This window comes from Oncorhynchus kisutch, linkage group LG13, assembly GCF_002021735.2.
Source record: "Oncorhynchus kisutch isolate 150728-3 linkage group LG13, Okis_V2, whole genome shotgun sequence".
Classification (NCBI taxonomy): Eukaryota; Metazoa; Chordata; class Actinopteri; order Salmoniformes; family Salmonidae; genus Oncorhynchus; species Oncorhynchus kisutch.
Window position 1 is genome coordinate 46,636,517 of NC_034186.2, and position 25,895 is coordinate 46,662,411.

A 25,895-nucleotide genomic window follows, 5' to 3' on the forward strand; every position below is an offset into this window, starting at 1 on the left:
TTCCCTCTGCAAGGCAATCAAACAAGCTAAGCGTCAGTATAGAGACAAAGTAGAGTCGCAATTCAATGGCTCAGACACAAGAGGTATGTTGCAGGGTCTACAGTCAACCAGCCCTGTCGCGGACCAGGATGTCTTGCTCCCAGACAGACTAAACAACTTCTTTGCTCGCTTTGAGGAGAATACAGTGCCACTGACACGGCCCGCTACCAAAACCTGCAGACTCTCCTTCACTGCAGCCGACGTGAGTAAAACATTGAAACGTGTTAACCCTCGCAAAGCTGCAGGCCCAGACGGCATCCCCAGCCACGTCCTCAGAGCATGCTGGCTGGTGTGTTTACGGACATATTCAATCAATTATCCCAGTCTGCTGTTCCCACATGCTTCAAGAGGGCCACCATTGTTCCTGTTCCCAAGAAAGCTAAGGTAACTGAGCTAAACGACTACCGCCCCGCCCCGTAGCACTCACTCAGGTGGTGAGGGTAGGTAACATCATCTCCATCATCTCCACCCCATCCTCAACACTGGGGCCCCACAAGGGTGCGTTCTGAGCCCTCTCCTGTACTCCCTGTTCACCCACGACTGTGTGGCCATGCGCGCCTCCAACTCAATCATCAAGTTTGCAGACGACCCTACAGTGCTAGGCTTGATTACCAACAATGACGAGACGGCCTACAGGGAGGAGGTGAGGGCCCACTGAGTGTGGTGTCAGGACAATAACCTCACACTCAACATCAACAAAACAAAGTAGATGATCGTGGACTTCAGGAAACAGCAGAGGGAGCACCCCCCTATCCACATCGACTGGACAGTAGTGGAGAGGGTAGTAAGTTTTAAGTTCCTCGGCGTACACATCACAGACAAACTGAATTTGTCCACCCACACAGACACTGTGGTGAAGGCGCAGCAGCGCCTCTTCAACCTCAGGACGCTGAAGAAATTCGGCTTGTCACCAAAAGCACTCACAAGCTTTTACAGATGCACAATCGAGAGTATCCTGTCAGGCTGTATCACCGCCTGGTACGGCAACTGCTCCACCCACAACCGTAAGGCTCTCCAGGGGGTAGTAAGGTCTGCACAACGCATCACCGGAGGCAAACTACCTGCCCTCCAGGAAAACTACACCACCCGATGTCACAGGAAGGCCATTCAGATCATCAACGACAACAACCACCCGAGCCACTGCCTGTTCACCCTGCTATCAGAAGGCGAGGTCAGTACAGGTGCATCAAAGCAGGGACCGAGAGACTGAAAAACAGCTTCTATCTCAAGGCCATCAGACTGTTAAACAGCCATCACTAACATTGAGTGGCTGCTGCCAACATACTGACTCAACTCCAGCCACTTTAATAATGGAAGAACATATGCAAAACATGTATCACTAGCCACTTTAAACAATGCCACTTAATATAATGTTTACATAGCCTACATTACTCATCTCATATGTATATACTGTACTCTATACAATCTACTGCATCTTGCCATCTTTATGTAATACATGTATCACTAGCCACTTTAAACAATGCCACTTTTATATGTTTACATACCCTACATTACTCATCTCATATGTATATACTGTATTCGATACCCTCTACTGCATCTTACCTATGCCGTTCTGTACCATCACTCATTCATATATTTGTATGTACATACTCTTCATCCCTTTACACCTGTGTGTGTATAAGGTAGTTGTTGTGAAATTGTTAGGTTAGATTACTCATTGGTTATTACTGCATTGTCGGAACTAGAAGCACAATCATTTCGCTACACTCGCATTAACATCTGCTAACCATGTGTATGTGACAAATACAATTTGATTTGATTTGATACTTAGTCAGTTGTACAACTGAATGCATTCAACTGAAATGTGTCTTCTGCATTTAACCCAACCCCTCTGAATCAGAGAGTTGCGGGGGGGGGCTGCCTTAATCAACATCCACGTCACCGGCGCCTGGGGATCAGTGGGTTAACTGCCTTGCTCAGGGGCAGAATGACAGATTTTTACCTTGTCAGCTCGGAGATTCGATCCAGCTTTCGGACCAAACTAGGATGAGATTCAACTTGGTTAACGAGACTGCATAAGGATTTAACTAGGTTCGTTGAATGTGTCTTCCAATCAACTATGGACCCAGCACTCGAGAAAAACAGCTCCTTATTCCTCAGAATACAGAGGCCAAATCGTAACCCTAAATTTTCCACTGACATCCGTAGATGACTGATTTTAAGTGTGCCGTTAGGATTCAATCCATACTTACAGTATCTTTGTTCACGCAGCATGGTAGTAGATCAATTATTCATATTTATTGGAAAGATATCCTCACTCACAGTATGTATGCTCTGAATTCAATGTACTAAATAGTTTACTGCCATGACAACAAAGGGTTCAAGGGTTCAACCAAGCGAGTTGTTGGTGGGAACCTACCATGTCAGTGGTAACCTGTACAGTTGCCCTCCCAAGTCAGGAGAACAACCACTGTTCAACAGCGTGAGCAATACACTTTACAATACACACGATACACATTAGTGTGTGTATGTGCGTGAGTGTGCTTGTGTGTGTGTTTGTACGGTTCTGTGCGTAGATCCAGTCACGCAGTGCTGGTATAGCGGTAGTAGTGGTGAGTAAAGTGAAAGTCATAGCTCTCTAGTGTGTTAACACTAGACTGCAGGGCTCTGAGTCACTCACACACAAACAAACACAGACACAGACACACAACTCACACAGACACTCGTTCCTTATCAACTATGTCTCTCCTTCACGTCCTCTTTCGTCCCCTTCTCTTCCTCTCTTTGTTCCCGCGTCTTTCTCCTGGTCCGCCCCCTCTCTCTCTCTCCAACCCTCTGTTTGTTCCCCTATCGTCACTCTCTCCTTCACCACCTCCTCCCTGACCCCTTGCGTCCCTCCATCCGTCGCTTTCAAATTCCCATTCAAACCCACTCTATTGGTGTCGGTAAGATGACCGCTGCAATGTAGATGTATTAGTATGACCGGGTCAAGCAGACATTGTCAAAGCCACGAACGACGAGGAAATCCCGATCGCTCAAATCTCTCATCTGTGATGAAATTCTATCTGTCCGTCTTATGTGATTTCTCAAGAACAATCTCTAATGTTCTCTCTCTCTCTTGCCCCCTCTCCACACTCTCACCCCCCCCCCCCCCTCCCCCCTTTACGATCCCCTCTCCCTCCTCCCCCAGTGCGGGTGTTGGGCGGACGGGCTGCTTCATCGTGATCGACGCCATGCTGGAGCGCATCAAGCACGAGAAGACGGTGGACATTTACGGCCACGTGACGCTCATGCGCTCGCAGCGGAACTACATGGTGCAGACGGAGGACCAGTACAGCTTCATCCACGATGCACTGCTGGAGGCGGTGGCGTGCGGCAACACGGAGGTGGCGGCCAGGAGCCTGTACTCCTACATCCAGAAGCTGGCCCAGGTGGAGACGGGCGAGCATGTCACCGGCATGGAGCTGGAGTTTAAGGTAGGGGATGTCGATAGGGTGTAGGGAAACTGGGGCTGGGGAGGCTGGGGAAGGTACGAACTGGAGGGCGTTTGTTTGGTAGAGTGGTGCGGAGCCTGAGTTTAAGGTAGGCCATAGACATGTAGGTACGTAGGCTGCGGTGACCCTGAGAGAGAGGCTGGGGAAAGGCACAAAATTGAGGTTTATTTCGGTTGAGGCCTACTACTACGAAATCATAAATTATGAGGAGACGCAACATTTAGTTTTTTTATCTTCAGTTGCTCTCAATGCTCTGTCACATCCATGATATCTTTGAGCCAGAGGTAAAACACTAACGTTTGAAATTGAAATGGCTTTGGAAACATTTTAAATATATATTGACTTGTATATATTTTTACAACGGCGCATTAGAATGGGCATGTCGATATCACACCCAATTGCTGGAGGTACAAATGTTTATAGACAGTTTATTATACCTCCTTCGTGTGAGCCTTAACCTCCATCATTCAGTCACTGTTTGCTCACACCACTCAATAGCATTGTCTTTTAAAAAGCTAGAAATTGAACAGTTAAGCTGACTGCTCTTTGTCTTTGGTGTGAATCCATTTCTGAAGGATTTCAAGTACTATCCTCCAGATAGATCAGCTTTGTAATCAGCGTATAGACTCCAAAGGAAGGATTATTCTGTAAAGGCATAAAACAATGAATTTAAACTTAACAAATAACTGCTACGATGAGAACCCATTATCCGAACGTGGAAGTGCATGGAATGTGGCCAAACACTAAGCGAGAGACCGACGATCCAGTGCTATCCGAACTTTGTTGTTCCCCCTTTGCACAACGACACACTTGACCTTGAATTGCACATGTACATGCCCCTATCTTGCCTCAGAATCATTTGTAATATTCCCAGTGCCATTTATCATCTCGCCGCGGTAAGAAACAATAATGAGGACAGTTTCATCTGAGACATTTGCTACAGTATACCACGATATAATCTCTAACAGCTACAGCCCCGTCTGTAATAGCGATAATGGTACTGAGAGGTATGCAGTCGCGTCGGATTAATAACGGCGAGCAGCGGCGGTCGTGGCGCGAGAGTGTTAGTGAAAGGATGTCATTAATAGTGCACGGCGAGGCGAACGGCGAGGGCAAGCAGGGGGGTCCTCTCACTAATGAACAGAGAGACGTTACTGCGTCTTAGAAAGGAGTTGCTGCGACATTTTAGTCAGCGTTTCCCAAACTCGGTCCTTGGGACCCCAAGGGTTGCACGCAGGGCTGGTATGGTGACCATATTACCGCCACACAGGCGGTCACGAGTCATGACTCGCGGTCAAATTCAATGTGACCATTTATTCATGGTAATTAGGCTTCTCCAAGCTCTGATGCTGCTGATAGTCATTAGTAGCCTACCAAACTTGCTAACTGCCTGGTACTCAGCACTCTATTGTCCCTCTAATCATCCTGGCATCGATGCAAATGTAATCGAAAATCAAACACTTCATGAGAGCTCATGAGCACATGTTGCACAACATTTCTATGCAATGAGTGAGAAAACAGAGTTTTGATGGCCTCTATTAAAAAGAGGAGGGTCCCATCAGCTTTCTATAGGCTAAGCCTACAATATTTATTTCTCAACTTCCCTAATATTAAGCACATTGCTTCGCTTTACAACAGGAGTATAGCTTACCTGACTGGCATGAAAATGAACCACAGGAAAAGCATCCTCCATTCCCTATTTAAGTGCATAGATGACATGTATTTTCTCCTAACCCTGTTTGGAGACAGTTGCATGATAATGGTCCATTCTAAATCAAAACAAATGTCACATATTATTTAGTATACAGTGCATTCAGAAAGTATTCAGACCCCTTGAATTGTTCCACATTTTGATACATTACGGCCTTATTCTAAAATGGATTAAATAGTTTTTTTCTCTACACACAATACCCCATAATGCCAAAGCAAAAAAACGTTTTAATTTTATTTGTGAAAATGTATTAAAAAATAAAAACTGAAATATGACATTTACATAGGTATTCAGACTCTTTACTCAGTACTTTGTTGAAGCACCTTTGGCAGCAATTACAGCCTCAAGTCTTCTCGGGTACACCTGTAGTTCAATCTTGGTTTCATCAGACCAGAGAATATTATTTCTCATGGTCAGTTTTTTAGGCGCCTTTTGGCAAACTCCAAGCGTGCTGTCATGTGCCTTTTACTAAGGAGTGGCTTCTGACTGGCTACTCTACGGACAATTCCTTTGACCTCATGGTTTGGTTTTTGCTCTGACATGCACTGTGGGACCTTATATAGACAGGTGTATGCTTTTCTAAATCATGTCCAATCAATTGAATTTACCACAGGTGGACTCCAATCAAGCTGTAACATTTCAAGGATGATCAATGGAAAGCTCAATTTCAAGTCTCATAGCAAAGGGTCTGAACATTTTTTAATTTATGTTTTTTATTTTTTATAAAATTTGCAAAAAAAAATTTAACCTTTATTTGTCATTATGGGGTATTGTGTGTAGATTGATTAGGGGGGGGAATTATTTAATACATTTTAGAATAAGGCTGTAACGTAACAAAATGGGGGAAAAGTCAAAGGGTCTGAACACTTTCCGAATGCACTGTACGTAAAGACAAGATTAAATCAAGAATAGTCTGATTGTATCGGCGTTCTTCGTTTGTTGAAAGAGAGTCGGACCGAAATGCAGCGTGGTGGTTACTCATGTTCTTTAATGAAGAAAAAGTGACGATACATGAAATAACTTAATAAATACAAAACAACAAACGGAACGTGAAACCTAATACAGCCTATCTGGTGAAACTACACAGAGACAGGAACAATCACCCACGAAATACAAAGTGAAACTCAGGCTACCTAAATACGGTTCCCAATCAGAGGCAACGAGAATCACCTGACTGCTGATTGAGAACCGCCTCAGGCAGCCAAGCCTATACAACACCCCTAATCAGCCGCGATCCCAAATACTACAAACCCCAATACGAATTACAACAACATAAACCCCTGTCACACCCTGGCCTGACCAAATATATAACGAAAACACAAAACACTAAGACCAAGGCGTGACACTGATGGCTGACCATATTAGCCTATCACATGTGAATGATATATTATCACTTGTGAATGATGCTCAGCATGTGTGCTGTTAGGCAAGAAACATTGCATACCTTTTTTTGCGACTTTTTCATATGTTTTGAGACGTTTTCTATCTCAACTCACAACTGTCCCAGACTAAGTTGGGAATATTTATTTCTCGCACAGAATATAATACCTCAAATGTTGTACTATGGGGGGATAGTAGATTGACATAGGCTAGTGCTTTTGCTGTTCGTTAGGCCTACTCATCTTGTTGGCCGACGAAAAGTAAATGTAGACAGTTCTTCCAACATATTCAATATGCGCCTCGGACTGGCGCAGTTGCGTCCCCGATGTGTCTGTCTTCACTTGTAGCCTATGAGAGAGTCCCGATCACATGATGGAGAGCCATGTTTACTTGTAGCCATGTGAGAAGGACCCGTTCAAATGAGGGGCGTTGGCCAATAAGAATTGAGATATCTGAGAGAGCCATGTGAGTGAGAGGTGCTTCAGAGCATGATATGAATAAAATGTAGTCTGCGGGGAGAAGGGAATTCTTACTATTATGTTCAGGCCAAGGGCACAACCTGCCGCAAAAGGCAAGGATATTTTTAGGTTGCATTTACAGCTACACAAAGGCTGTGCCGCAAATCGTTTGGAGAAAATATCCGTTCTATTTTATTTTCAGCTATGTTCAATTGTATTCTCCGTAAAATAATATCAAATGATGCCACGGAATTCTAAGCAAATCTTGTCTGCTAAATTAACTTGTGTAGCCCACAGCCATATGGCATAGCCAGATCAGGGCCTAACATAAGGACAACTCAGAGTATGTTATTCTGTTCTTCTGAAATAGACTACATTTTATTCATATCATGTTTTATTAGACCTGTCTGGAATAACAAAAAAAAAAAACGTATTTATTGTGATGGTGTAAGCTATATTAAATGCAGATGTTATGTTCATTAACGGTCAATTACCCTGAAACCGGCAGTTTTTTGCTTGACAATTTTCATGACTGCCAAAAGTCACGTTTTTTTTTTCTTTTCCCAAGGACAGCACAGCTGATTCAAATAATCAAAGCTTGACGATTGCTTGATTACTTGAATAAGCTGTGTCGTGCCAGGGCAAAAAACAAAACGTGCACTCCTTGGTGTCCCGAGGACCGAGTTTGGGAAACCCTGGTCTATAGGCTTGAGATCAGTACAGTCGTCCATAGCAACATTTATGCCAGCGCGCATACCAGACCTAGGTTCAAATAGCATTTATTTTCTTTCAAATGACGCTTCACCTATGCTCGATTAGGCTTGCCTGGCCCAATGGAACCAATGGAATAGTCCCAGAAAATTCAAATCCCGCCCATCATGCTTAGCATTGTGGTAGTGGTAGGCTACATGACAGAGAACATAAGTACAGTATCATCCAGAACTCCCGGTGGAAAGGGGAAACTAAGGTTGTTTCTTTGACTAGAGGTTTCCTAGGTGCGTCTCTGCCCTTAGAGGGGGGGGGGGGGGGACAAGGACGGGTTGCCAGATTGGTTGGTGCTCCAATCGAAACTCTCCCTCTGGAGTTTGGTGTAGTAACAGATCTGGGCGTCTTCAGCCTTGCCAGCCAGTCTCATTCCAGTTGCCTCTGTTAAAGGGGGATCAAAGAGAAGAAAGGAGAGAGGGAAGAGCGGAGGGGATGGGGACAGGGGGGGCTTGACCCAAATCCAAGTGGCAATGACAGTCTGGGCTTTTGGCACCGAAAGAGGGATGGAGAGAGACGAGGTGAGTGAGGGAGAAAGAGAGGGGGAGAGGGAGAGAGAAACAATTACATTGGGGGACTGGGTGAGAGACATTTTAGGGAGGGAGGAAGGAGTAGCGAGAGTTAGGTCGAGAGAAAGATTGAGAAGGGATAGAGAGAGGCTGTCAGAAAAAGTATAGCTTACACACAGCAGACATCAAGGTCAAAGGAGTGAATAGGGAGAAGAGGGGGATGAGGTGTGTGAGGGATGATATTGTCAGACAGACTGACCCACAAACTGCCGTGATGGTCCCTTTGATGGTCATTTGTCAGTACAGGTCCCAATTTGGATCATGACACTGTGTGTGTGTGCACGGGCCTGCTCGAATGTATTCGGTGTGACTGTGTGCTCGACTGAGTGCAGAGCATATACCAGACTCCCATTATCAAAGACTTAAGTGACCCACTTTTTGCAGACGGGTTTACTGCCTCACAGAAACCCCTCTCTCCAGTTTCTGTTTGATGCTAGCTTGTTACAGTAGTACATAGTGGTGCTTCAAGTCGTACTATTTTACCTCATAGCACCTCACACAAGACTTCACATTGCAAAGTACACAGGGATATGAAAAGGAAATGGGGAGTAGATTAAAGACTGTGTTCTTTGATTGCTCCATCCAGCCATACATTATGAAATCATTCATCAAATAGATATGTCTGCATTTTTAAGGTGCTTCAGCGATCGTCTATGGCTCAGCTCTGTCTTGCTCAGATAACATCTCACAGTTCTTTATTACTCTGCAGTCTTCCATCTCTCGCTCTCCTTCCATCTCTGCTTCTCTCTCTACCACTTTCTATCCTTTTGACTCTCGTTCCATATGACATTCATTCCTATCTCCCCCTACCCCTCTCCCTCCCTCTCCCTCCTTCCCTCTCTTCTCTCCCCTCTCCCGCCCTCTACATGTCCCTCTCCATCTTCCCTCATCCCTCCACCGCTCCCTCTCGCCATTCCTCCCTTCATCCCTCCGTCCAATCCTCCGACTCTTCCTCCTCTACAGCGCCTGGCCAATTCCAAGGCCCACACGTCCAGGTTCATCAGTGCCAACCTGCCCTGCAACAAGTTCAAGAACCGTCTGGTGAACATCATGCCCTACGAAACCACCCGCGTCTGCCTGCAGCCCATCAGGGGCCTCGAGGGATCCGACTACATCAACTCCAGCTTCATCGACGGATACAGGTAGGTGGAATGGGTGTGGGGTCGGAAAGAGAGAGGAAGACGGGGAGGGGTGTGTGTGTTTGCGTGCATGCAACTGTGACTGTCTCTCTGTCTGTCTGACTCACCACACTACATGTCTGACGTGTGTATGTGTGTGTGTGTGTGTATGTATGTGTGTGTGTGTGTGTGTGTGTGTGTGTGTGCGTGTGTGTGTGTTGCCAGGCAACAGAAGGCTTACATCGCCACGCAGGGCCCGTTGGCAGAGACCACAGAAGACTTCTGGAGGATGCTGTGGGAGAACAACTCTACCATCGTAGTCATGCTCACCAAACTCCGAGAGATGGGCAGGGTAGGAGACACTTTATCTCACTCACTCACTCACACAGACCCACTCAAGCATTCTTCTCTATGTCCATCATTCAGTTATCCTCTGTAGTGCAGTCTGTACTATTACCCCAATGACAAACAGAGCACATGCCTAACCTGCACTGACTGTAGTCTATGTATTCACGCTCATCTCAGATCTATTTATCCTATGCCCCCTCCTCATATGTGTGTGTCTCTCTCTCTCTCTGTTCACAGGAAAAATGTCATCAGTACTGGCCCGCTGAGCGCTCGGCCAGGTACCAGTACTTTGTGGTGGACCCCATGGCTGAGTACAACATGCCCCAGTACATCCTCAGAGAGTTCAAAGTCACCGACGCCAGGGTATGTGTGTGTGTGTGTGTGTCCATGCGTATGTCCTTAGGGATGACACATTCTATTTCTATTCATGCCTCTCTCCCATTGATACTATGTCTAGAAACGCTACTGTCCTATACACTGAGTATACAAAACATTAAGAACACCTGCTCTTTCCCATGACATAGACTGACCAGGTGAATCCAGGTGGAAGCTATGATCCCTTATTGACATCACTTTTTCATATCCACTTCAACCAGTGTAGATGAAGGGGAGGAGACAGCTTAAAGAAGGATTTTTAAGCCTTGAAAAAATTGAGACAAGGATGGTGTATGTGTGCCGTTCAGAGGGTGAATGGGCAAGACAAAAGTAGTTTCAATAGTTTCCCGTGTGTGTCAAGAATGGTCCACCGCCCAAAGGACATCCAGCCTACTTGACACAAATGCGGGAAGCATTGGAGTCAACATGGGCCAGCATCCCGAATGCTTTCGACACCTTGTAAAGTCCATGCCCCGACGAATTGAGGCTGTTCTACTCAGTCTGCATGCCTAGTCTATGTTCCATTCAACCTTTCACCGGTATCATCAGTGAGGCTTGAGAAAGCAAACTGATTGAGGCTATTTTCCTCCATCACATGACAATACAGTGCTGATAGGGTATGTGTCATGAGTATGCTAGTATGATTGCTCCTCATACCACCTTTAAAGGAGCAATCTGTAGTTCAAACAACAACAAAGGGGCCACTCCGCCACTGTTTTGGTAAACACCTGAGGGATTGGGTTGGAGAAGATCCCAGATTGCCCCTATTAACGACAATATTTAGATCCAGAGAGAGTTTTGACTGAACGAAGGAGCATACAGTGCCCTTTTTGTCCTTTTCATATATGTGTGTGCCATCCGCCCATTTCAAGGAAAAGCATGAGACCACAACCATTTCTATGATAATATGATTGTCAGTGATCTGTTTAAGCACAAAGGCCCATTCCACAGTATAGGCTACCATTTTGTGTCCAATGTAGCGGTAACTGTACTGCAGAACACTAGCCCACCTGGGACTGGCGGACATGTTGGATTGCTGCTTGAGCCAGCATGGCGGCTAGTTAGGAGCACTCGTGTTGGTCTGGGAAGAAAAAAAACACTTTACACACTGGCCTAGCACTCAGCCCCCTGCGTCTCCCACTGGGCAGATTAGACATAAATGCTGCTTAAGCTGGTGCTCAAGGTACCACACATACAAACTATACCTTCCCCTACCACACACACACACACACACACACACAGAGTAAGGAGTGCCTGGGAAAGGTGGACTGGAGCAGCAGCTGCAGCGGTGATTCTAGGCTGTGTTAATTGTGATTGAATCATCAAAGCAGCCCACTCCAGTAATCAGGTTGGGCCGCACGCGTAAGGTCTCCCTAAGAAATGAAAGGGACCTCTAATCAGAGATGACTGGAAGAGGGAGACGGACGAGGAAAGTAGCGAGAGAGGTGGGTGGGTGGGAGAGAGGAGGAGGTTATGGGAGGTGGTTGGTATGCCTGTGTGGAAAGGGTAGGGGTGTGTGTGTGTGCGTGTGTGTGTGTGCGTGCGCGTGCAATAGCAGAGACTCCACACTTCAGTTGTCTCTGCTAGCGAGGCAGTCACGTATTTAATCACACAATTTGACACAGTGCGCAGACCCTGAGGTTGTGTGTTAAATGTATTTATTTAGATTTGTCTCTACGCGCTTCATTAATTGTGTTGTTGTTGTTTTTTTCTCCTCCTTCGCTTTTAATCCTCGCGGGGAGGCAAAACGTTTTTCAAATGAGGTTTAAAGGAAAAAAACAAAGGTTCAGAAAGGCGACAGAATGGTAAGCGAGAGATAAGAGAAAACAGTGGCTTGTGACAGTCAAATGAAAGACACTCTTGACACGGATGAGTCTGAAGAATAGTCGTCAAGGAAATGAGACAAGGCTAGGGGACTAGGGAGCGTTTGGAGAGTATTAGGATGTTTTGGCCTTTTGCTTGGGACTCTATTTATACTGAACAAAAATATAAATGCAACATGCAACAATTTCAAAGATTTTACTGTGTTACAGTTCATAGAAGGAAATCAGTCAACTGAAATAAATTCATTAGGCCCTTATCTATGGATTTCACATGACTGGGAATACAGATATGCATCTGTTGGTCACAGATACAACGCCTTCAAAAAAAGATAGGGGCGTAGATCATAAAACCAGTCCACCATTTGCCTCATGCAGCCCGGCACATCTCCTTCGCATAGAGTTAATCAGGTTGCTGATTATGGAATGTTCTCTTCAGTGGCTGTGCGAAGTTGCTGGAAATTGGCGGGAGCTGGAACACGCTGTCGTAAATGTCGATCCAGAGCATCCCAAACATTCCCAATGGGTGACATCTCTGGTGATTATGCAGGCCATGAAAGAACTGGGACGTTTTCAAATTCCAGGAATTGTGTAGAGCCTTGCGACATGGGTCTGTGCATTATCATGCTGAAACATGAGGTGATGGTGGAAAATGAGTGGCATGTCAATGGGGCCTCAGGATCTCGTCACGGTATCTCTGTGCGTTCAAATTGCCATCACTAAAATGCAATTGTGTTCTTTGTCTATAGCTTATGCCTTCCCATTCCATAACCACACCGCCACCATGGGGCACTCTGTTCACAATGTTGACATCAGTAAACCGCTCGCCCACACAAACCCACACACGTGGTCTGTGGTTGTGAGGCTGTTTGGACCTACTGCCAAATTGACAATACTGCACATTCTAGAGTGGCCTTTTATTGTCCCCAGCACAAGGTGCACCTGTGTAATGATCATGATGTTTAATCGGCATTTTGATATGCAACACCTGTCATGTGGATGGATTATCTTGGCAAAGGAAAAATGCTCATGAACATGGATGTAAACACATTTGTCCACAAAATTGAAATAAATAAGCTTTTTGTGCATATGGAAAATTTCGGGAATCTTTTATTTCAGCTCATGAAACATGGGACCAACACTTTACATGTTGCGTTTATATTTTTCTTCAGTGTCGAAGGGCTGGGTTCCAATTAAACATACAGCCAGCCTTTCCTTGTCTCCTGACAATGGACCTGAAATCACGTGATAGGTATAAGCAGCATTGTGGAACCCAATCAACTCTGTCCAATGATCAGTGGTCACCAAGGAAGAAGACAGGGCTAAGGACTAGGGAATGTTTGAGGAGTATAAGGAGCCTTTGGTTCGGTATTGTATCCTCAGCCTCAGTTGCCAAATTCAAATTCAGAGACCGTTTCCTTTCTCTTCCAGTCGACTACTGAAATTAAGACCCCACCATAATTGACTACCCTTCGGCAGAGATTCAAATAAAGCAATTTTCTCGATTAGTAGAAGTCCAGTCCGCACCGATGTGGGTGGCCACCCCAAATTGGTCTTCCTCCCTTCCTGGCTGCATGCCATTTTTTGCATGTCAGGTCCCTCCGTCCATCAGTCCTCCATCCACGATTACCCCGTTTAACACAATGTTTAGAAGAAGACGCTTGTCACGCCGAATGCCCTATTGATTTCCTCTAACCCGGGACTTATTCCACCGAAGAAATGACAGGCTAAAATGAGAGAGAGAGAGAGAATAGTTAGAGAGGAGAGAGAGAGAGAATAGTTAGAGAGGAGAGAGAGAGAGAATAGTTAGAGGAGAGAGAGAGAGAATCGTTAGGAGAGAGAATAGTTAGAGATGAGAGAGAGAGAGAATAGTTAGAGAGGAGAGAGAGAGAGAATAGTTAGAGAGAAAAAGAGAACTGAGGTCAGGTGGACGTCAGGGGAGACAGGACATTGTGGTGTTGTATGAGGGTGAAGTTGAACTGGACCTGGACCAGTTGTTGTTGTTATTGAGCTGTCTACTAGACACAGATAGGGACAGCGTTGGGACTTGGCGGTTCGCTGACCCCAGATCAAGTTTCTATCTGGGGAGAGTGGTGAAACAGTTATTGTTTCTGTTCCTGAATCTGTTTCTTTTGCTTGGTATGTGGTCATCATTGTGGACAATGAGAGAGTCTGTGGCACGTAAAGTGTAAAGTGAAGGATCTTGGTTTTTACTGACCAATCCCTTCTCTCCCCTTACATCCTCCTCTTTTTTCCATTTTCTCAATCCTCCTGTCTCCCTCACTCCATCCCTCTCTTCCTTGTCTCTTACCCTTTCCATCCATCCATTCTTCTTCTCGTTCCCTTTCTCAGGATGGGCAGTCCAGGACAGTGCGGCAGTTCCAGTTCACTGATTGGCCGGAGCAGGGGGTGCCCAAGTCAGGGGAGGGCTTCATAGACTTCATAGGCCAGGTGCACAAAACTAAGGAGCAGTTCGGCCAGGACGGACCCATCTCTGTCCACTGCAGGTAACAGCCCTGTGTGTGTTTGTGTGCGCGTGTCTGCGTGTGTCTCCATGCGCACATGGGCCTGCGTGTAGGTGTGAGACATGTGTCAGTGGTGTTCTTTATAATTCAGACCCACACCATTATTTGTACCTAACAATGTCAACACATAACACAGTATCCTGAGTCTGTAGGTGTGTGGGTGTCCGACTCCCGGGCTGATACCTTGTGTTGTTAAGGGGATTACAACCAGCTTCCCGTGGTGCTAGTCTTAATGTCCTCCACAGACATGATGCATGTTTCTCTCTCTCTCTCCTTACTGCCACTGCAGTGGGCTGGCATTACAACGCCTAAGGCTCAGCTCATTCATAATTGATCACACGGAGCGCCAGCCTGGCATTTGTAAATGGGAGGCACATGAAATAATTCGTCCATTTTTATTTTACGATTCCCCGTGTGATACATTTTTACCACATTGTGTTTTCTTTCTTCCAAGGTAACCTTTGTCATTAGTTTGGCAAGCATATTCAAAAAATATTTGTGTGGCTACCACCTCCGGGGTACCACTGAAATGTGTTACTTAGTATGTTTATGGTTAAAAAAAAAGTCCCAGCACGCTGCTATCTTGCAAAGTGTCATCATTGTATTGAAACAACGTGTTGGTTGAAAATAAAAACTCCCTCTTTGCATCGTTTTTCCTTCGCAAAGCCACCAAACACTAGCCTGGTCCCAGATCTGTTTGTACTGTTTAGCCAACTCCTGTGGTTGCATAAACAGATCTAGGACCAGGCGAACATGAGATCTACCTATACACTAGATCTACCAATATGGACATCATTATTATGTCACCAGACTTTCACCACCATACTCCCATGGGTAAAATATGATATCACCGCCAGACATTGCATATACCCTTTAAGAGAGAGGGCTGTGTCTTAGGACCTGCAATAAAGCTGAGTTATCCTCCCTTGATGAAAGGATTTAGCCCAGCAGCCTGTTAGAGGAGGCACAGCTAATGCAGCGGCTCAGGAAGGCGAGGGCTCAGTGGCGACGTCCCAAATGGCACCCTATTCCCTATATAGTGAACTTATTTTGACCATAGCCCTATGGTGCCATTCGGGACGCATGCAGTGAGAGCATTGTCTTCGCCTGGCATTTTGAGCACAGGCCCGGGAGTGTTATTGCAGAACTACTCTAACACCTCGGAAATCATCTCAGTTCTGACCCAATGCATGCTGGGAAGTAGGAACGAGTCAGGGATGCCCCCTCCCACCGTTGCTCTTCTCGTAAAGCTCCGGAAGCCCAACACTGAGAACTGGGCTCAGCTACTGTCTGTCTGCCTGAAGTGTCTGTCTGTCTGGACTGTGTAGGTTCCCTCCTTTGTTATCCTATTGTCCTCTCGATTTTCATGTCACTCCCTGTTGAACACAGAAGTTTGTTGTTTGAAAGTGTATTGGAAAGTTCTTGGTAGCTAGCTAGCTTCTTAGTTTGGATCCTGCAATGCAGTTGGCATCAGTTGCTGGGACTGCTTGTCTCTTTCCAGTGATTATGCGTTGATTATGCTATCAAGCTAGCTGCATATCAAGCTAGCAGGGTTTTCTTGAACGCAGCTCGCAACACAGCTCGCAATGTGGCTGGGACCTCGGATTGTCCCGGGTGTGTGGCTGTCTAGATCCCTGCTGTTTGTTGATTTCAATTTTCCCAGTGACCTGCTCTGTCTGGAACTGCAAGGAGTAACAGCCTAACATGCGTTGCTAGCTACCATGACAAAAACCAAAGCCGGGTGGAGTACCGTTGAGGACAGTGGTGTCTCTCTATCACACGTGAAGGATCTTTTAAACAAACAAAAAGAGACCTACAAGCAATTGTTACAACAACAAGAAATAGCTTCAAGTGTTTTGTTCAAATACTTGTGGATTCTACTAATAAAATAATGGACGACCTGACCAGAGAGGTCCAGGACCTGAAGAACAGTTTGCAGTTCTCCCAGGGTCAGCTCGATGAGTTGAAACAGGAGAACGGCAAGATGACAGCAATCCGCAAGTCATTTAGAGAGGACATCAGTTGTGTGTGTGAACCCATGTTAACAACGACAGATAAATCAGACTATCTCGAGGGACAATCAAGGCGGAACAACATGGTTGTGAACGGAATTGCAGAATCTCCACATGAGACCTGGGCGGATCGTTGAGAAATTGAAGATGGACCACTGGAAGATTGAGGTGGAGCGCACCAACAGGACTGGAAACCCCACCACCGCCCAGGTAACAGGCCAAGGCCAATAGTGGTCAAGTTCCTGAGGTTCAAGGACAAGGTAGCTGTTCTGGAAAGAGCCAAGAACTTGAGAGGAACTTATATCTTCCTCAACGATGACTATCCTGAAGCTGCGCCAGAAGAGGAAAGAACTGATCCCAGCCATGAAAGATGCCAGAGCGGGTCGGGACATTGCTTACATCTGCTATAACAGGCTCATTGTCCACCCTCCCTCCCAGAAGCCTGGAAGGGATAAAAGAGCCTTAACCCCGCTGCACACACACACACACCAGTTGATTAATTCACTGCTTAATGTATATTTTTTTCTCTTGCTTTGTCTGCTCTTTTCAGTATTTTGTTTTTCTCTGATAAGCTACCCAGGAAAGGGCTGAAAATATCCCATATTAATATATGTAGCCTTAGAAATAAGGTTCATGAAATCAATAACTTGCTAACATCAGATAAGATTCATATATTAGAGTGAGCGGACCAAGTAATTGGGCGTCACTCTAAAGCGGGAAGGTGGAATAAACGAGTCAGGAGTGGGTTTTCTTGGTTTTCTCTGGTGGTCCTTCCACATTAGCCATTTCTGAGACTCACTTAGATAATTCATTTGATTCTACAGCAGTAGCAAAACAAGGATATAGCATATATAGAAGAGACAGAAATGCTTATGGGCGAGGTGTTGCTGTATATATTCAGAGCCATATCCCTGAAATGCTTAGAGAAGATCTTATGTCAAGTGTTATTGAAGTGTTGTGGTTGCAGGTTCACTTGGCACATCTAAAGCCTTTTCTTTTGGGGTGTTGCTATAGGCCACCAAGTGCTAACAGTCAGTATCTAAGTGATATCTGTGAAATGCTTGATAGTGTACAGTATGTGATGTAAACAGGAAGGTGTACTTTCTTGGGGACCTGAATCTTGACTGGTTTTCATCAAGCTGTGCCTGTAATCTGGTTCAGGTTATTAATCAATTTACCAGAGTGTTTACAAACACTACAGGAACAAGATCATCCACATGTATTGATCACATTTGTACTAATACTGGAGAACTTTGTTCTAAAGCTGTATCCGTAGGCATTGGATGCAGTGATCACAATATACTGGCTATATCCAGGAAAGCCAAAGTTCCAACAGCTGGGCCTAAAATAGTGTATAAGAGATCATACAAAAGATTTTGCTGTGACTCTGTGGATGATGTTAAAAATATTTGTTGGTCTGATCCAGACGCTGCACTTGATGAATTTGCTTCTTCCAATTATTGATAAACATGCACCTGTTAAGAAACGGACTGTTATAACTGTTAAGAAACTGTATGGTTGAAAGAGATGGGGCAAAAGGAGTGGCTAATAATTCTGGCTACACATCAGACTGGCTTACTTACTGCAAATTGAGAAATGATGTGACTAAACTCAACAAAAAGAAGAAGAAACTGTTTTATGAAGCCAAGATCAATTATATAAAACTTTGATTTACTTTACATGAAATTATGGGCAGAAAGACAATTGCAACTCCATCTTTCATTGAATCAGATGGCTTATTCATCACAAAAACCATTTGATGATGCCAATTATTTTCATGATTATTTAATTGGCAAAGTGGGCTAGGCAGGAAATGCCAACAACAAACAGGGAGCAATTGTATTCATGCATAAAAAACAAATAATGATGTCAAATAAAGAAAAGCATTGCAAGTTAAAATTTTGTAAAGTTAGTGTGGGAGAGGTGGAAAAATAATTGTAATCGATCAATAATGACAAACCTCCTGGCATTGACAACTTAGATGGAAAGCTACTGAGGATGGTAGCTGACTCTATAGCCACTTCTATCTGTCATATTTTTAATCCGAGGAAAGTCTTTGTCCTCAGGCCTGGAGGGAACCTGGTTTTTAACCTCTGCCATATTGTGGATTCAGAGCTATCTATCTAATATGACTAAAAGGGTTTTCTTTAATGGAAGCTTCTCTAATGTCAAACATGTAAAGTGTGGTGTACCGCTGGGCAGCTCTCTAGGCCCTCTACTCTTTTCTATTTTTGCCAATGACCTGCCACTGGCATTAAACAAAGCATGTGTGTCCATGTATGCTGATGATTTAACCATATACGCATTGGCAACCACAGCTAATGAAGACACTGAAACCCATAACAAAGAGTTGCAGTCTGTTTTGGAATGGGTGGCCAGTAATAAACTGGTCCTGAACATCTCTAAAACTAAGAGCATTGTATTTAGTACAAGTCATTCCTTAAGTTATAGACCTCAGCTGATTCTGGTAATAAATGGTGTGGCTGTTGAACAAGTTGAGGAGTCTAAATTACTTGGTGTTACTTTAGATTGTAAACATTTTTATAAGAAACATTAATGTGTTTAAAATTCCAAATTGTTTGCATAGTCAACTTACACACAGCTCTGACACACACACTTATCCCACCAGACATACCACCAGGGGTCTTTTCCCAGTCCCCATATCCAGAACAAATTCAAGAACGCATACAGTATTATGTAGAGCCCTAATTGCATGGAACGTCCTTCCATCTCATATTGCTCAAGTAAACAGCAAACATGTTCCGCTAGCGGAACCCCTCACCAACAGCCAATGAAATTGCAGGGCGCCAAATTCAATCAACAAAAATCTCATAATTCAATTAAAGTATTAGGCACCATTTTAAAGATAAAATTCTCCTTAACTTCTTGACGCACCCATCCCTGTAGCGGGATCATTTTCATCAACACCCGCTGAATTGCAGCTCGCTAAATTCAAATTAAATTTACTAAAAATATTTCATTTTCATGAAATCACAAGTGCAATATAGCAAATCACAGCTTAGCTTGTTGTTAATCCACCTGGCGTGTCAAATTTCAATACAGCTTTTCTGCAAAAGCATAACAAGTGTTTATGTAAGAACATCTCTCTCAGTAGACAAAATATTAAACACTAGCAACCAAGTAGTTTGGTCACGAAAGTCAGAAAAGCAATAGATTAAATTGCTTACCTTTGATGATCTTCGGATGTTTGCACTCACGAGACTCCCAGTTACACAATAAATGTTCATTTTGTTCCATAAAGATTATTTTTATATCCAAAATACCTCCATTTGTTTGGCGCGTTATGTTCAGAAATCCACAGGCTCGAGCGGTCATGACATCGCAGACGAAAATTCCAAGTAGTATCCGTAATGTCCACAGAAACATGTCAAACGTTTTTTATAATCAATCCTCGGATTGTTTTTAAAATATATAATCGATAATATATCAACTGGGACTGTCGCTTTTTCAATAGGAAAGGGAGAGACAATGGCTGCCCCACTCTGTTGCGCAAGCAAAACTCTGCAAACACCCAGCTATCCACGCGATGTTATCTTTCTCGCTCATTTTTCAAAATTGAAGCCTGAAACGATGTCGAAAGACTGTTGACACCTTGAGGAAGCCATAGGAAAGGAATCTGGTTGATATCCCTTTAAATGGAGGCAAGGCATCCAATGGAACAGAGAGCTTTCAGGAAAAACAGCACTTCCTGGTTTGATTTTCCTCAGGTTTTCACCTGCAATATCAGTTCTGTTATACTTTAGAGTGTTTTCTATCCTAATCTGACAATTATATGCATATTCTAATTTTTTCTAGTTTCTGGGCCTGAGAAATAGGCAGTTTCAAATGGGTACGTTTTTTTAAAGCCAAAAACGAAAATCCTGCCCCCTACACTCAAGAAGTTATTCCAACCACAGTGTCCGATTTCAAAAAAGCTTTTAGGCGAAAGCAATATATATCATTATGTTAGGTCAGCAACTAGTCACAGAAAGCATACAGCGATTTTCCAACCAAAGAGAGGAGTCACAAAAAGCATAAATAGAGATAAAATGAATCACTAACCTTTGATATTCTTCATCAGATGACACTCCCGGGACAACATGTTACACAATACATGTATGTTTTGTTCGATCAAGTACATATTTATATCCAAAAACCTCAGTTTACATTTGGCTTTGCCTCCACCACATCCTGTGAATTTGCACAGAGCCACATATATTTACATAAATACTCATAATAAACATTGATAAAAAGATACAAGTGTTATTCACAGATTTAAAGATATACTTCTCCTTAATGCAACCGCTGTGTCAGATTTTCTAAAAACTTTATGGAAAAAGCAAACCATGCAATAATCTGATTACAGCGATCAGAGACCAAAACAACCCAAAAAGATATCCGCCATTTTGGAGTCAACATAAGTCAGAAATAGCATTATAAATATTAACTTACCTTTGATGATCTTCATCAGAATGCACTCCCAGGAATCCCAGTTCCACAATAAATGTTTGATTTTTTCCATAAAGTCCACAATTTTTGTCCAAATAACTCCTTTTGGTTCGCGCGTTCAGTACACAATCTAAACTTCAGGCAAAAGTTCAGAAGTTCAGAAGTTCCGTTACAGTCCGTAGAAACATGTCAAATGATGTATAGAATCAAACTTTAGGATGTTTTTAAACATAAATCTTCAATAATGTTTCAACCGGAGAATTCCTTTGTCTTCAGAAAAGCAATGGGAACGCGAGCTACCTCTCATGTGAATGCGCGTGACCAGCTCGTGGCACTCTGCCAGACCACTGACTCAAAGAGCCCTTAAGAGCCCTTTATAGTAGAAGCCTCAAACAAGTTTCTAAAGACTGTTGACATCTAGTGGAAGTGACCCCGTAGACACTGTGTATTCGATAGGCCAAGAGTTCAAAAACTACAAACCTCAGATTTCCCACTTCCTGGTTGGATTTTTCTCAGGTTTTTGCCTGCCATATGAGTTCTGTTATACTCAGACATCACTCAAACAGTTTGAGAAACGTCAGAGTGTTTTCTACCAAAATCTACAAATAATATGCATATATTCGCAACTGGGACTGAGTAGCAGGCAGTTTACTTTGGGCACGCCTTTCATCCAAACGTGGAAATGCTGCCCCTTAGCCATAAAAAAAGAAAGCAACACCTCGCGACACAACGCCTTTCCCTTATTAGACCTAGAAAGTTTGTGTGTGTGCATTGATATGTAGGCTACCTGTGCCTTTAAAAAAAATGTATTTAGTTCCGTCTTTGAACTGTTCTCGTCTATTGATGTTCTGTATTATGTCATTCTGTATTATGTTTCATGTTTTGTGTGGACCCCAGGAAGAGTAGCTGCTGCTTTTTCAACAACAAATGGGGATCATAATAAAATACCAACTACTCACACTGTGTCATATCAAAAAATGGTACATAATTATTTTCTTTCCCTCACTTTCTTCCTTTCTATCCCCCTCTTTCTTCCTTTATCTTTTATCCCTCCATATATTTTCTCAATGCCTTGCATTTACCCCTCAACTTTACTCAATCTTCCAAATCAGTAGAACCCAGAGTGTTCTTCAGTGGAAGCTTCTCTAACATCAGATATGTACCGTGCAGTGTCCCTCAGGGCAGTTGCCTTATGCCGTTACTCTTCTCTATTTTTACAAATGATTTGCCCTTACACAAAGCTAGAATTACTATGTATGTGGATGATTTCACAAATCAGCACCCAAAGCCAGTGAGCTCACTGAAAGCTCACTGAGAGTTACAGTCAGTATCCGAATGGGTGATTAATAATAAACGGGTCTTAAATACATCTAAAACTAAAAGTATTTAATTTGGTTGAGCACATTCTCTATGACCTAAACCTCTACTGGAGTTGTGTATAAAGGGTGTGACCATTGAGCAAGTTGAGGAAGCTGGATGGTCAATTATCATGGTCAAGTCATATTGCTAAAGTTGTTGTGAAGGAAAGGAAAGGAAAATGGGGATACCTAGTCAGTTGCACAACTGAATTCATTCAACGGAAATGTGTCTTCCGCATTTAACCCAACCCCTTAGCGTTTTTCACGCAAAAAATCAACTACCCTAGTTGTTCAGGCTCTGGTCTTGTCCCATCTTGATTTATTGTCCGGTAATATGGTTAAGTGCAGCAAAGAAAGACCTAGCAAAGTTGCACCCGGCTCAAAACAGAGCAGCACGCCTTGCCCTTAACTGCAAACACAGAACTAACATCAACAACGTCTCTCCTGGTTGTGGATTGATGAGAGAATAACTGCTTCCCTTCTAGTTATTAGGACAAGTATTACTTTGATGAAAATTCCAGATTGTCTGCATAATCAAATAACATTCAGGTCAGACACCCTTACATTACCCAAGAAGACATGCCACCAAGGGTTTCTTCACAGTCCCCAAGTCCCCAGAGCCATGATTACATGGAACTTCCTTCCATCTCCACTTACTATGGCAAACAGCAAAATTAACTTAAAAAAAAAAAAAGATTAAACAACATCTCAGGGAACGGTGGGGACTTTGACGGGACACATACACAAACACATGCACACCCAGGCACACACGCACATTATGCACAGTATTTAGTTGTATTGTTTGTATTATTATGATACATTTTTTGACTTGACATGTTTTATGTTTTTTTGTGAACCCCAGGAAGAATAACCACTGCCTCTGCAAAAGCTAATGGGGATCCAAATAAACAAACAAACAACTCTCTCTCTTTCTCTCTATTCTACTGCCTCCCCAATTCCTGTCTAATAGAGCCACACGGTTTTTGTCATTAATTGCCTGATTACTTTCTGTGAATGGGAGTGTAAATCCTCTCATTCAATGCTGCTTTCCACAGCGGTTAGATTTGGAAGTCTATTTATTTAAAAGGGTTTGATGGACTTTAAGAGCCATATGACAAGCTGTGACTAGCTCCCCAGGAAGAGCTTTCTTCACACTCCAGGAGAGGATGGGGTTAGTGTGTAGGAATGGAGGAGGGGAAGGGGGGTTGAAAGGACAGAAGGGGGTAGACAGTAGGGGGGTTGTGGTGACATAGTCCACAGTTTAGTTTTTTTTTTGGGGGGGGGGGGGGGTTGTCGCTAGTGTCTTGTTCGGTCAATCTACTGTCAGAAGTTTTCGAGGTAGAAAATGGTGAAAGTTATCTTTGGTAAAAACGTTGTAACCTTTCAGAAACTGTCATGGGGCGGGTAAGAGAGAAAAAATAAATATGTTGTCAAATCAATTATTGTTCCATTGGTGAAGTGGAAGTCATTTCACACCAAAGTAGCTTACGGAGACAGCCCTCAAGTATTTCAGGATCAGAGTTAAGACTCGCCCTATTTCTGGGGACTGTTGCAGGGAAAGGTTTGCAATGGGGGCTTAATGATTCAGTGTGTGTGTGTGTGTGTGTGTGTGTGTGTGTGTCTGTGCATACAGTTGAAGTCGGAAGTTTACATACACCTTAGTCAAATACATTTAAACTCAGTTTTTCACAATTCCTGACATTTAATCCTAGTAAAAAATTCCCTGTCTTAGGTCACTTAGGATCACCACTTTATTTTAAGAATGTGAAATGTCAGAATAATAGTAGAGAGAATGATTTATTTCAGCTTTTCATCACATTCCCAGTGGGTCAGACGTTTACATACGATCAATTAGTATTTGGTAGCATTGCCTTTAAAATTTTTAAATTGGGCCAAGTATTTAGGGTAGTCTTCCACAAGCTTCCCACAGTAAGTTGGGTGAATTTTGTCACATTCCTCCTGACAGAGCTGGTGTAACTGAGTCAGGTTTGTAGGTCTCCTTGCGCACACACTCTTTTTCAGTTCTGCCCACAAATTTTCTATAGGATTGAGGTCAGGGCTTTGTGATGGCCACTCCAATACCTTGACTTTGTTGTCCTTAAGACCTATTTGCGACCAAGCTTTAACTTCATGACTGATGTCTTGAGATGTTGCTTCAATATATCCACATCATTTTCCTACCTCATGATGCCATCTATTTTGTGAAGTGCACCAGTCCCTCCTGCCGCAAAGCACCTCCACAACATGATGCTGCCACCCCCATGCATCATGGTTGGGATGGTGTTCTTCAGCTCGCAAGCCTCCCCCTTTTTCCTCCAAACATAACGATGGTCATTACGTCCAAACAGTTCTATTTTTGTTTCATCAGACCAGAGGACATTTCTCCAAAAAGTACGATCTTTGTCCCCATGTGCAGTTGCAAACCGTAGTTTGGCTTTTTTTATGGCGGTTTTGGAGCAGTGGCTTCTTCCTTGCTGAGGCCTTTCAGGTTATGTCGATATAGGACTCGTTTTACTGTGGATATGGATACTTGTGTCCCTGTTTCCTCTAGCATCTTCACATGGTCCTTTGCTGTTGCTCTGGGTTTAATTTGCACTTTTTGCACCAAAGTACGTTCATCTCTAGGAGACAGAACTCCTCTCCTTCCTGAGCGGTATAACGGCAGCGTGGTCCCATGGTGTTTGTGCTTGCGTACTATTGTTTGCACAGACGTGGAACCTTCAGGCGTTTGGAAATTGCTCCCAAGGATGAACCAGACTTGTGGAGGTCTACAATTTGTTTTCTGAGGTCTTGGCTGATTTCTTTAGATTTTCACACGATGTCAAGCGAAGAGAAACTGAATTTGTAGGTAGACCTTGAATTACATCCACATGTACACATCCAATTGACTTATATGATGTTAACTAGCCTATCAGAAGCTTCTAAAGCCATGACATAATTTTCTGGAATTTTCCAAGCTGTTTAAAGGCACATTCAACATAGTGTATGTAGACTTCTGACCCACTGGAATTGTGATACCAGTGAATTATAAGTGAAATAATCTAGCTGTAAACAATTTTTGGAAAAATTACTTGTGTCATGCACAAAGTAGATGTCCTAACCGACTTGCCAAAACTATAGTCTATTAACAATACATTTGTGTAGTGGTTGAAAACAAGTTTTAATGACTCCAACCTAAGTGTATGTAAACTTCTGACTTCAACTGTACGTGCGACCATGTATGCATTTGCGTGTGTTCAAGATTGTGTACAAGCATGTGTGCATGTATGTGTGCGTGTGCGTGCGTGTGTGCTCATATGCGGGTGTGGGTTTGTGTGTGTGTGCACGAATGCTTTTGAGATTGTGTACGTGCATGTGTGTGTGTGTGTGTGTGTTGTGTGAGCGGGTGGGCATCAAAGTGGAACGTGTACGTTCCTCACGTCAAGATTATCTCTCACATGATCATTTTAAAACCAGGCGTTAAACTGTCTAGCGACGGCAGATGTTGACTGGTATCCAGGGACAGAAGAAAGAACA

At 43.6% G+C, this 25,895-nt stretch overlaps 1 protein-coding gene across 22 annotated transcripts in view; it reads left to right on the top strand.

Annotated features, from left to right (window-relative positions):
- LOC109902268 (receptor-type tyrosine-protein phosphatase S) overlaps window positions 1-25,895 on the top strand; it is a 275,922-nt gene that overhangs the window by 244,573 nt on the left and 5,454 nt on the right. For all 22 annotated transcript variants that reach the window (XM_031786395.1, XM_031786402.1, XM_031786414.1 and 19 more), the window contains 5 exons: window positions 3,191-3,476; window positions 9,338-9,516; window positions 9,718-9,844; window positions 10,078-10,203; window positions 14,388-14,542. In XM_031786395.1, coding sequence (XP_031642255.1) covers window positions 3,191-3,476; window positions 9,338-9,516; window positions 9,718-9,844; window positions 10,078-10,203; window positions 14,388-14,542 — 873 coding nt within the window. The remainder of the gene's footprint in view (window positions 1-3,190; window positions 3,477-9,337; window positions 9,517-9,717; window positions 9,845-10,077; window positions 10,204-14,387; window positions 14,543-25,895) is intronic.